The 12,869-nt window shown below is 40.5% G+C and overlaps 2 protein-coding genes across 6 annotated transcripts; both read left to right on the top strand.

Annotated features, from left to right (window-relative positions):
- The first annotated feature begins 404 nt into the window (after positions 1-404).
- Positions 405-8,009, top strand: LOC113648380 (polynucleotide kinase 3'-phosphatase). Of its 4 annotated transcripts, none has more exons than XM_047820757.1 (18): positions 405-561; positions 704-864; positions 1,166-1,212; positions 1,315-1,569; positions 1,657-1,914; positions 2,762-2,841; positions 2,923-2,980; positions 3,128-3,235; positions 3,352-3,423; positions 4,491-4,539; positions 4,839-4,909; positions 5,091-5,183; positions 5,351-5,447; positions 5,543-5,604; positions 6,170-6,279; positions 6,383-6,470; positions 6,670-6,737; positions 7,221-8,009. In XM_047820757.1, the coding sequence occupies exons 2-18, from the start codon at positions 738-740 to the stop codon at positions 7,339-7,341; spliced, it is 1,764 nt and encodes a 587-aa protein (XP_047676713.1). In that variant the 5' UTR covers positions 405-561; positions 704-737; the 3' UTR covers positions 7,342-8,009. The 4 variants fall into 4 exon arrangements, 3 of the variants coding, with proteins under 3 accessions (XP_047676713.1, XP_047676714.1, XP_027011334.2); XM_027155533.2 differs by having other exon boundaries at positions 420-535; XR_007144399.1 differs by lacking the exon at positions 6,383-6,470 and having other exon boundaries at positions 6,170-6,382; positions 7,221-7,235.
- An 843-nt stretch (positions 8,010-8,852) lies between these two features.
- Positions 8,853-12,436, top strand: trappc6bl (trafficking protein particle complex subunit 6B, like). 2 transcript variants are annotated; one of them, XM_027155482.2, is made up of 7 exons: positions 8,853-8,964; positions 10,265-10,373; positions 10,622-10,689; positions 10,875-10,992; positions 11,174-11,257; positions 11,347-11,440; positions 11,680-12,436. In XM_027155482.2, exons 2-7 carry the CDS (start codon positions 10,281-10,283, stop codon positions 11,709-11,711), a joined length of 489 nt encoding a protein of 162 aa, XP_027011283.1. In that variant the 5' UTR covers positions 8,853-8,964; positions 10,265-10,280; the 3' UTR covers positions 11,712-12,436. The 2 variants fall into 2 exon arrangements, with proteins under 2 accessions (XP_027011283.1, XP_027011284.1); XM_027155483.2 differs by lacking the exon at positions 8,853-8,964 and adding an exon at positions 8,979-9,093.
- Positions 12,437-12,869: the final 433 nt, after the last annotated feature.

The raw sequence follows: 12,869 nt of genomic DNA, 5'->3' as shown, positions 1-12,869 counted from the left end.
TTATTATTATTATTATTATTATTATTATTATTATTATTGTTGTTGTTGTTGTTGTTGTTGTTGTTGTTATTATTATAAAACCATTTAAATGTCAATTTTAATAAATCATAATTACAAAATCTGTCTCTTGAAAACTTGTTTCTAAATTAATCTAATTAATTCTAAAATGACTCATAATATCTCAAAAGACTCTCACAGTCGCCACCTGCTGGTGTAATGACGCAATGCACGTAAAGCGTCAACTAACAAGTCAATGAATCTGAGCGAATCCTTTTTGCGAACCGAATCAAAAGATTCAAAAGAGCCACTGAGATGAATCACATGTCCCGCGTGTGAGCGGATCCCGCCTCCTCTGAGCGGATCCCGCCTCCTGTGAGCGGATCCCGCCTCCTCTGAGCGGATCCCGCCTCCTGTGAGCGGATTGGCTAAAACGATACAGCAATCCCCTTCGTGTGATCGGATTGGATGATGTGCACACGGATCAGCTCAGTATCCGGTCTCGTAAGGATCTAAACACCACACACACTTGGACCAAGTGAGCAATAGGAAGTTAATAAGAAGGTTTGACTGAATATTTCATTGCTTTTATAACTAAGTGTGATTGTAATTCTTGGTATCACTGAAATAACGACTTTGTTCTGTCTGCTGGAGCTTTTGTGTAGCTGCTGTTTGTTTAAATGAAGTTTATTGTTTACCTGGACAGGTGTAGAGGAGGTCAGAGGTCAGAGGTCGTCAGTATGAGCATGCAGTGTGTCCTGGTGTCTGCAGCAGGGACTCGGATTCAGCTCCCTGACACACGAGCACTGATTCTGGGTCGAGGTCCTGAGTCTGGAGTGAAGGATAAGAAATGTTCACGACACCAAGGTGATCTCTCTACAGTACACACTTCTGTTACCTGTACAGATCACCAACAGGGTTTAAGACCAAGAAGATAAACGGTGATCATTCATTGGTTGTTGGGAGCGCTACTGATTACTGATTGGTTGTCGGGGACAGTGAGACCCTTCATCATCAATAACCATGTCGTAGTCAGTCACTGACATTATTCCCAGTTCTCACACTGGATTATACTCTTTGTGCTGCGTGTACATGATGGGTCGTGGTAGATAAGGGGTTAAGGTCATGACCCCAGGTCCAAACGTAACTTTGCTTTTCTCTTTTGTAGTCAAACTGGTGGCTGATTACAGTAAGCAGGAGGTTCTTGTGACGCAGGTAATTATAAATCATTCATTTGTGTCAAAATCCCTGAAAGGGTAAAGTGTCTAAAATCCACAGAGGGAATGAAATATAACCCACTGTTTCATTTACCTTCAGCTTGGTCCAAACCCATGTTCAGTGGACGGGCAGGTTCTGGGTCGCGGCCAGTCTGCACACCTGAGTGTGAACAGCACGCTGTACCTGGTGAACCAGAGTCACCCGTTCACCGTGCGGTTCTCGGGCTCGGCCGACAGGAAGACAGGAAAAGGACCAGATGATAACAAGAGCACGCAGAAGGCTTCGGATGGTAACGTTACCAAGGTTCATCCCAAGAGGAACATCCAGGATTTTTTTGTTTCTTCACCTAAAAAGGTATCTTTTATAGATTCAAATACAAAAAAATACATTGAATAGAATAACGTACCATTACATCGTGTATGCGCTATCATATTCCCTAAGTCAACAAAAAGAGCCCTGGATGCCGAAGACGACGCATCCGACGCCAAACGTGGACGCACTGAGAAATCTGACGAGGATGAAGAGAAGCTGTTGGAGGAGAAGCTCAGACAGCTGCAGGAGATTGCACAAAGCACAAGCTCGCAGCAGACACCATCACAGCCCTGTGGCACTGCGCCGTCTGCCTGCTTAAAGAGTCACTGGCAGCAGATCGGCAGTCTCCTGCTCTACACTGCGGCAGGAGTCACCGCAAGCTCCAAGGTGAGAAACATCTGAGTCTCGCTATGAGAGTAACTAATCCCCTAAATCTCCATCTCATCTTCAGCTTCCTTAATGATGGTTATTAGAAACTCAAACGACTCATAAAGCTCAAGAACTTGCACAAATCCTTAAGCTTGGATCAGGGTCTTTTTATACGAGTTAATTTTTCCTCTAAATCTCTCGTCTGCCTCGATGTTACTTAATAAGTGAGGAATAAAACTCTGTATTCAGATGTTCTGTGAAAATAATCAGTAACGATGCTGATTATCTACAGGAACTGCAGATATTATTCAGAACAGACAGACAGACAGATAGATAGATAAAGAGAGAGAGATAAACAGAAAGAAACAGACAGATAAATAGACAGACAGACAGATAGACAGAGATAGATAGATAGATAGATAGATAGATAGATAGATAGATAGATAGATAAACAGAAAGAAACAGACAGATAAATAGACAGACAGACAGATAAATAGACTGACACAGACAGACAGACAGATAAATAGACAGACAGACAGACAGACAGACAGATAAATAGACAGACAGATAAATAGATGGACAGACAGACAGACAGATAAATAGATGGACAGACAGACAGACAGACAGACAGACTGATACTTCATTGATCCTGGAGGAAATTCCCGATTAGAGCCTGAATATAATCCTGATTTGTGTCACAGCTACTGACAGAGTCGTCTGTTCTAGATAATTAATCACCTCCTTCTGACCAATCAGCTTTGAGAACTCAACATCACTGTAGTATAAATGTGCACAGCCCACAGTGACACTACAGAGACAGTAGAAGCTTGATCTTCTCTCTAACTTCTTATTCCTTCTAACTCAGATAGCAGGGTTTGACATTGACGGCTGTATCATCACCACAAAGTCAGGGAAGGTCTTTCCCACCGGACCGGACGACTGGAGGTGAGTCTGGTGTGTGTAAGACGTCGGAAACTGTGTCGTGAATCGTGTTGTTTTATTTCTGCACTTTTACATTTCCTTTAGGATCCTTTTCCCTGAGATTAAACCCAGACTGAGCGCTCTGTTAAAGGAAGGGTTCAAGGTGTGTAAAGCAGTTACTAGGTGATTAGTGCACAGCTTTACACAGCAGGACACACAAGTGAAAAACTGTGTCAGAAAAATGTGACAGAATTAAAAACAGATTTATCTGTAAATATAAATGTCTGTGGATCTGTGGCTCACGCTGTAGGTGGTGTTCTTCACCAACCAAATGGGAATCGCTCGAGGAAAACTCAGACCAGAGGTGTTCAAGTCTAAAGTGGAGGATGTTCTTCAGACCCTGAAATTACCTGTGCAGGTTTGTTAGGATTAGAGAAGTCATATATACTGTATGTTATACAAGGCTTAAAGGGATCAGGGTAAATAACTGTCCTGTGTAAAGTGTGAAAGTTACACATGCATGATCTCTTTTAGGTGTTCGTCGCAGCAGGTCCGGGAATTTACAGGAAACCGGTCACAGGAATGTGGGAGCACTTGTGTGAGAAGGTGAGACGTGGACTTGTGTTCTTCAGTCGGGTGAGAAAATAATCTCATGGTGTTTGGTTACTCAAAGTGAAGTGAAGAGTTCACCGCTTCTCCATCTACCTGTTTCATCTCGGACGTTTTGGACGTGTTGAACTCAGTACCAAGCTTCTATTCTTATCTAATACACTAGTACTGTTCACTGTTTATACTGTTCACTGTTTATACTGTTCACTGTTTATACTGTTCACTGTTTATACTGTTCACTGTTTATACTGTTCACTGTTTATACTGTTCACTGTTTATACTGTTCACTGTTTATACTGTTCACTGTTCACTGTTTATACTGTTCACTGTTTATACTGTTCACTGTTTATACTGTTCACTGTTCACTGTTTATACTGTTCACTGTTTATGTCACTTAGTGATGCTGATATCATCGATTAAGTTGTTCATCAGGAAAATGTTTAAAAGCAGTTCAGTCAGGACCACTTTGTCACAAGAGAATTTATTAGATGATATGCATACAGTTAGTGTTGGTGGTCTGGTTCTGTTCTGGGCATGAATCCACGTGCCCGTCCGTGCGCATGCAGGGAGAGAGCGGGGGGAGAGCAGCGACTAGGAAATCGAATAGACCCCCTGTATATCAGAAACACTAATCATGCGTAGTATTAGATATGCTCACGTATGCGTTTTTGGAAAGTAATAAATGAATGAATGGATAATTAAATAATTAGAGAGAGACTGAAAAATATGTGGAGATTTATGACGTAGACTGGTACAATCAACACGGGTTCCAGCATGGTGGAGTCGGGGTTGGAGGGGGAGTTTAGATCGCGGCAGCAGCGAAGCGACAGAGCAGCTCTATGAATGGGGATTTAAACGGTCGGGTAATACGGAGGTCGTAACCGGGTTGGTGCGCGTCGGGGACAGCTGATTAACAGCTGATGCACGCTTGACGACGTGGCCTGCCTGAACTAACGCCATGCTTGATTTGATTGTGTAATGAGCAGATTTGACTGCATACTTGCCCCTGATGTATAAAGACCCCTGACACCTGAGTGTCCTCTTTAATCTCCACTGTTTTCCAGGCAAACGATGGAGTAACTGTGGATAAATCCCAGAGTGTTTATGTTGGAGGTGAGTGGCCGTGTGGGTCTGGAGCAAGTGCTCAGAGATGTGATGTTTATTCCTTTCCTTTTCTGTATAGTTCCAGTGAAATTCTTTTCATCTTACTTCCTTCTTTAAAACGAATAAACCGCAAACAGCTGAGAAGTTTACTGTTCTCTCTCTCAGGACCTTTTACATGCTGCCATGTGGACACACAACACACACAACCGTCATATTCACTCTTCTCTTTTCTCTGCTTTAAAAAATGGACACCATCATTTAAAGTAAATTAATTAATTGTTTGTGCTTCACTTTTCTTTCTGGAACAGATGCAGCAGGTCGTCCTGTAAATTGGGCTCCGGGGAAGAAGAAGAAGGACTTCAGCTGTAGTGACCGCCTGGTGAGATGCAGCACATGGAGTTAGGACACAAACACAGATTGGCCTTTATTACTGTTACTGTGTGTAAGATAGTGACATGAATGTGTTCTGAAAGCTAAAGGTCGGTGCAGGTTATTTATCGTTTACTATCTGAGGACATGATGGATGACATTTTTAACATTTGGCATCTTTTTGCTTCTAGTTTGCTCTAAACGTCGGTGTAGAGTTTCACACACCAGAGGAGTTCTTCCTGGGATGGAAAGCTGCTCCGTTTGACTTGCCATCGTTTGATCCGGTGAGCTGCGGATCTCCGTTTGTCTCTGTAGATTTGCTCAGTTTGTTCATTCTTAGTTGAGGTGGATGTTAGCTGATTGGACCTGATTGGACCTGATTGGACCTGATTGGACCACATGACCCTGTGGATTAGTTTCCTTATTTATGGTAGAATTGTATGTCCTGCAGAGGGGATTGGACCCAAAGGGACATCTGTACGATCCTCCGACTGCCTCGCTCACTTCTAGCAGACAGGAAGTCATCGTTGCCGTTGGATTCCCTGGATGTAAGACTTTTTTTTGTGAGATGTTTAAATGCTTCTGTTAAAGGACAAAATCCCATTAAATGTCCTCACACTTTTACTACTGTTTACTTTCACAGCTGGGAAATCGACTTTTTTCCAAACTCACATCGTTCCCAAAGGATACGTGTATGTGAACAGGGTGAGTACGAGGGCTCACGTGTCACACACACACACACACACACACACACACACACACACACACACACACACACCTGAGCTGGTGAACTTAGCCCAACCCCCCCCCCCCCACACACACACACACACAACACCCACACACACACCTAAGCTGGTGAACTTAGGCTGTAGGATCTATTCAGTAGTGCCCCCCCCCCCACACACACACACACACACCTGAGCTGGTGAACTTAGGCTGTAGGATATTTTCAGTAGTCCCCCCCCACACACACACACATGTACATATACACACACACATGTACACACTCATGCACACACACAAACTCATGTACACACACACACATGTACACAGACACACATGTACACACACATATATGTACACAGACACACATGTACACACACATATATGTACACAGACACACATGTACACACACACATATATACACACACATATATACACACACATATACACATGCACACACACACACACACTGGCCCTTTCTGGATAAGACTACACACTCCTGTTCTAGAAGACTACAGAGTGTATGATGATGTGTTATTATTTCCAGGACACACTGGGGTCATGGCAGCACTGTGTCTCAGCGTGTGAACGTGCACTAAAGGAAGGACGCAGCGTGGCCGTAGACAACACTAATCCTGACCTCGAGTCTCGAAAGCGGTGCATATTATCATATCTTTACTGATTAGTGGTCTTTTTAAACTGTCGCTGTAATCTCATGCCATTAAGGAAGCTCTGACCTGCTCCACACGTCCCTTCACAGGTATGTGGATGTCAGTATGACTGCTGGAGTTCCCTGCAGATGCTTTAACTTCACTGCCACTCTGGAACAAGCCAAGCACATTAACAGGGTGGGCACAGTCTTATCTCTACACTAACATGTGGGCACAGTCTTATCTCTACACTAACATGTGGGCACAGTCTTATCTCTACACTAACATGTGGGCACAGTCTTATCTCTACACTAACATGTGGGCACAGTCTTATCTCTACACTAACAGGGTGGAGAGATCCTGAAGGTTTAATGTCATGTTCTCCTTTCTGTCTCAGTACAGAGAGATGGTTCCTTCAGCCACCAAACACGTTTCTGTCAATGACATGGTCTTCCACAGCTACAAGTGAGTGAACTGTTCTGCCTTTAACACTCCGTCCAAGTCAGGGCCTTCGCACCAGGACCGGTCCGATACACCGTCTGATCTGTTTCTAATCAGAATGGGGGAAAATCGGGAGTATTAGAATAACTAATTGAGGACTTTTGTTGAAACAAGCATCAATACTTAGTCACAATGTAGATTGGAATTTATAATTAATTCTCAAACTATACTGATTTGTCTATTTAAAGAGATTCATGAACATTTATAACAGCAGTTCAGATGGGAACATGGAGTGTGTAAGACATTGTGTAGATTTACACTCTGTAGTGTGACTGCTATATTCTTCAGTTATTTTTGTGTGTGTTCAGAATGTACCTGTAACCTAAACAACGTGTCTGTGTGTGTGTCTGTCTGTGTGTGTGTGTGTGTGTGATGTGTCTGTGTGTGTATGTGTGTGTCTGTGTCTGTGTCTGTGTGTGTGTGTGGTGCCTGTGTGTGTGTCTGTAGGAAGAAGTTTGTGGCTCCTGCTCTATCAGAAGGCTTCTCTGAGATCCTGCAGATTCACTTTGTTCCCAGTTTTCCTGACCGTCGGTCCGAGGAGCTTTTCATGCAGTTCTCTGAGGGCTGAACATGATGTAAACCCTCACTGTCCTCATTCTTCGGTTTTATCTGCTGATGTGTCTGCCTCATTCCCTCGTGTCTCTTTATCTTTATTTTGAAAAATCTCCATGAACAAACAAATCTGCTTTTTCAGAGTGACAGAACATCGTGTTTATTCTGGGGTTGTGAAAAAAGAGATGTGGTGATTATTGAAGAATAATTAATGATCGCTTGATTTGCTCAGTTTCGTTATTGTACAGTACACTGATCTGTGAGCATGCAGCAATGTAGAGCATCAAACCAACGTAAGACTGTCTGTCTGACCCTCATTAACACCCTCACTACAGATTCACTTAACACAGCCTCTCAAAACAGAAACAGAGCTTAAAGAAGTTTCTAAGTGACACAGATCATAGAAATAAATCTTCGTTTTAATTTCGACTTGTGATACTGAATCAGTTCCAACACTGAGAGGAAATGTTCTGAAGGATCGAATTTTATATCATTTGATTTTTATGTTTTTTTTGGTGATTAACTCAATATGAAGATATTCATCTATAAGTGAGAAGTTATCTTCTGTTGTCCTTGTCTCAGAACACGATAATGTAGGAAACCCAATCAGATTTGAGCAACACATTGTGTTCTTTAGGTTTGTGTTACTTTGTGTATTCCTTTAATAAATCTTCATACCTTCTGCTAACGTCTGCTGTCCACCTCAGTGCTGTGATGACCACAGCTATAAGACACCATGACGGTCAGCACACCAACTGGAAGGATGATAGCAGTCAGGTTCAGGTCTGGACTTGAGCTGGGTGGAGCTTACCTGGTTACTGGAGCAATGATATATATACACACACATACATACATACACACACACGCACACACACACACATACATACATACATACATACACACACACGCACACACACACACACACATACATACATACATACATGTACACACACATACATACATACACACACACACACACATGCACACACATACATACATACATGTACACACACATACATACATACACACACACACATACACATACATACACACACATACATACATGTACACACACATACATGTACATACACACACACGCACATACACACACATACATGTACACACACGCACATACACACACATACATACATGTAGATATGTATATACAGTATTATATTCTATACTATATGTATGAAGATATTTATATTTGACTTCACTGGAATAATAATGTGGAATATCAGAAAGTTAATATATGAAATTGGTTTAAAAACATGGTTTACATTATAAACATGAACCTTAGACACATTTGTAAATAAAACACACGCTACAGTTAGCCTTTAGCATGTTGTGTGGTATTCAGTGAGAAATGGTTTTATTTGTGATGGAGTTTGTAACAGGATTCAAACAGAAACACACAAACAACAATGATTTAATTATTAAACATTTTTCTCTGCTGAATATTTAACATTAAATATGAAATTAAATAAAATATTAAATAAACACAAGACACTTAGACTGTAATACAGAAAGGTTTGATCAGAACAGCAGGTGGCGCTGATGCTCAAAAAGGTTGTTTTTATACCGCTGTTAAAAACCAGAGAAGAAGCAGCAGGAGCGGAAGCGGAAGAGCTCGAGTCTAGTAAGTTAGCATGTGAGCTAGTTATTATGTAGGTTATAAACACAGCGCGCATTAACACTGACTTATTAACACTAAACTCTTTATTCTGCTCATTAAACTCTCATTATCGAGCTGTTTTACTCCACAAAGGTGTAAAAATGCTTTAACGCATAAACTGTAATAAAACTGATGATAAAGTAAATAAATAAAGTGTTGGGCTGAGAAATGTTCAGTAACATCAGTAACTTTTATCTCCTGAGGGTCCATTAATAAATGTGTTAATGTAAATAAGGGTTTTATTAAAGTGACGAGTTTGTGGCATCGAATTTAGTGGTGAAATAAACTTTGTGTGGTGTTTTTACTGCAGTATTGTACTGTTGTGTTAAGGAAAGTGTTAAGTAAAGTGTAAAGTTTAAAGTACAGTATAAAGTAAACTGTTAAGTAGAGTGTTAAGCTAAGTGTAAGTGTTAAGTAAAGTGTTAAATAATGTGTAAAGTGTAAAGTAGAGTGTAAAGCTAAGTGTTAAGTAAAGTGTAAAGTTAAGTAAAGTGTTAAGTAAAGTGTTAAATAATGTGTAAAGTGTAAAGTAGAGTGTAAAGTGTTAAGTAAAGTTTAAAGTACAGTATAAAGTAAAGTGTTAAGTAAAGTGTAAAGCTAAGTGTAAGTGTTAAGTAAAGTGTTAAATAATGTGTAAAGTGTAAAGTAGAGTGTAAAGTGTTAAGTAAAGTTTAAAGTACAGTATAAAGTAAAGTGTTAAGTAAAGTGTAAAGCTAAGTGTAAGTGTTAAGTAAAGTGTTAAATAATGTGTAAAGTGTAAAGTAGAGTGTAAAGCTAAGTGTTAAGTAAAGTGTAAAGTTAAGTAAAGTGTGGAGTATTAAGTAAAGTGTTAAGTAAAGTGTTAAATAATGTGTAAAGTGTAAAGTAGAGTGTAAAGCTAAGTGTTAAGTAAAGTGTAAAGTTAAGTAAGTGTTAAGTAAAGTGTAAAGTTAAGTAAAGTGTATAGTATTAAGTAAAGTGTTAAGTAGAGTGTAAAGCTAAGTGTAAGTGTTAAGTAATGTGTATGTGTTAAAGTATAAAGTAAAGGGTTACATAAAGTAAAGTGTATGTGTTAAGTAGAGTATAAAGTAAAGGAGAATGTAAAGTGGAGTGTTAAGTAAAGTGTAAAGTAACTGATCTGCATTAGTTTTGTGTTGAGTTGTGTTTTTGTTCCTGCACTTATGAGGGATCAGAGAGTAAAAAGTGACAGATGTTTGGACAGATGTTAGGACAGATGTTTGACCTCCAATCACTTTACTGTGTAATAAATCTCTCTCGTCTTCAGAGCCGAAGCTGACACGATGACGGCCGACGACGTTCTGTTCGAGTTCCTTCACATGGAGATGGTGTCTCATGTCCACACAGAGCAGGCGACTCGGGACGATGTAGAAAAGGTCACCTGTATTATCTAACAGTTCACTCAGAGTTTAATACAAAGTCAATAAGACTTACACAACAACCACTACAGCAGGTCCCCAGATGTGTACTGAACTCTCGTGGTCCTGATGCTGAACCCACACCTTTTACATCTACATTGTTATTATAAGAGAATAATGTATTAAAGACCAACCCGCTACATTTTACTGTGCTGTAAACAGATCACAGGTCTGGCTGAAGTTTATTTTATTTATTATGTTTAAAGGAGAGAGTCACGTGTGTGTCTGTATTGGAGGGAATGGGCTTCAGAGTGGGTCAAGGCCTGATCGAGAGGTAAGACATTTTAAACACTAAGCAGATGAACATTTTGTCCATTGGGTGGCGCTGTGACTGCATGGAGCTTCTGTTTGTCCACTAGATTAGGGTCAGGAAATAAATGACTGGATTTTTAGACAGTTTGTGGAGAAATATGTCATGTTTTTTTTTCCTTCACTGAATGATGTTTGTTTATTGGAAAGGTTAACGAAAGATTGTCCCACCTTTAAAGATGACCTGGACGTTATGAAGTTCCTCTGTAAAGATTTCTGGACTGGAATCTTCAGGAAACAAATTGACAACCTGAGGACCAACCATCAGGTCTGAACTGTGTGTGTGTGTGTGTGTGTGTGTGATTTTTGTTGATTCTGTGTGTGTGTGTGTGTGTGTGTGTGTGTGTGTGAGATGTTCATTAATTGTGTGTGTGTGAGATGTTCGTTAATTTTGTGTGTGTGTGTGTGTGTGTGTGTGTGTGTGTGTGTGTGTGTGTGTGCCCGCTCAGGGAACGTATGTCCTCCAGGACAACAAGTTTGCTCTGCTGACTCAGGTTTCTTGTGGAAAGCAGCAGCTTGAAGAATCGTCTAAAGTAAGTATTAAAGTGTAACATCAGGAAACTTCACGATGCCGCAGGAGGACATTCCAGTCATCATAAATCTAACGTTTTTTTCCCTTCAGTATTTGGCTTACACGTGTGGTTTAATTAGAGGAGCCTTGTCTAACCTGGGCTTGGAGGGTGTGGTGACTGCTGAGGTTTCATTAATGCCATCATGTGAGCATCAGCTTCATGTGTTTATAATATAGAGAATAATCTAGAAACTCAATCGCATCAGGTTGACGTTCATCACCCAGTTTCTCTGGAATAATCACAAACTGTTTAAACTGTATTCAGTAACCCAGATGTTACCAGTTATTTAGTATTAGTATTACATACTAAAGTAATTATTTATTATATTATTACTTTGATTCGAATCGTATTTCACTGAGTTTCTGTTTATTTTTGACCTTCAGGCAAATTTCAGGTTGTGATCCAGAAACCTTGAAATGGACAGAAACCCTGATCGTCTCTGTCCGCTTGCTCTGAATGTAATGATGAGATGTTTACAACAAAGATGTTTACAGCAGATTCCAGCAGACGCTGTGAGAGAACAGAACCAAGTGAGAAGAAACAGAACTGTAGAATAACGATGACGACTCTCAGGTCTCAGGAGGAACAGGAAGCTGTCCTGCTGCTCAGATCTCATCCCTTCTGCTGTGTTCATCTCAGACCTGAAGCCCAGAGACAGTTTACTAAAACCTACAATAAACAAATGATGACAAACTATTTATTAAACCAATAGAGTCTCAGATAGCAATAAAAATGTGTTCCACCATTTATTCCTTCTTGTTTTTGTGTGATGTGGATTTCTGACTCTTCAGTTGTAGTTTAAAAGATGATCCTTGGGTTTTAAACACAGGAGAAATGATTTCAGCTCCGTTTGTGTTCTGTACTCTGAAGCTCGAGTAACACGAACCCACAGTTTCATTTTATTTCACTTTCAGACGGTTCACTCTTTATTGTAAGTGTGCAGTGTGTAAATGTGTTTAGATCTAGTTGTGTTCTGGACTTTATCTCCAGTCTCCTTTGCATCTATTCCACAGGAAGTGACTTTTTATATCGTATTGAGGGTTAAAAAAAAAAGCTTCTTTGGATTAAAAGACCATTCTGTTCTTTCTTCTTCTTCTCCTTTTTTTTTTTTAAATAAATGTTGTCTTTATTTCCTGTGAACTTTGTGTCTCTGTGCTTAATGTTCGGAGCTCACAGTGCGGTGCCTGAGGTCTGAGGTCTGTCTCTGTTCTGTCCTGCAGTCATGCTGATGTTGATACTGAAGTGATGAAGGCTCCATTTTGCACTCAGCTATCTGCTGTGCAGGACAGACTCCATCTGTCGATCTTGATGGTTCTGTTGAACGATCTCGCCGGCGCGTTTACGCTACAGCCATGGAACAGAACTGCAGAACTTTAACAACAATTTTTTTTTACATTTTCTGCAGTGAGGACGTGTGGCAGATTTGCTCCATTTGTTCCTCCCGTCATCAATTGTGAGATTTTTGGCAGAAAAGATGGAGACCAGGACCCGTGTGGAGGGCGGGCAGGTAACGTTGTAGCTCGGAGCGGGATACAATAACTTCTGATGTGTCACTCATTTGAAAAAAGAGCCA

Source organism: Tachysurus fulvidraco, chromosome 11 (assembly GCF_022655615.1).
Source record: "Tachysurus fulvidraco isolate hzauxx_2018 chromosome 11, HZAU_PFXX_2.0, whole genome shotgun sequence".
Taxonomy (NCBI): Eukaryota; Metazoa; Chordata; class Actinopteri; order Siluriformes; family Bagridae; genus Tachysurus; species Tachysurus fulvidraco.
The sequence above is the reverse complement of the archived record's forward strand: the minus strand, read 5'-3'. Positions and strand labels throughout refer to the sequence as shown.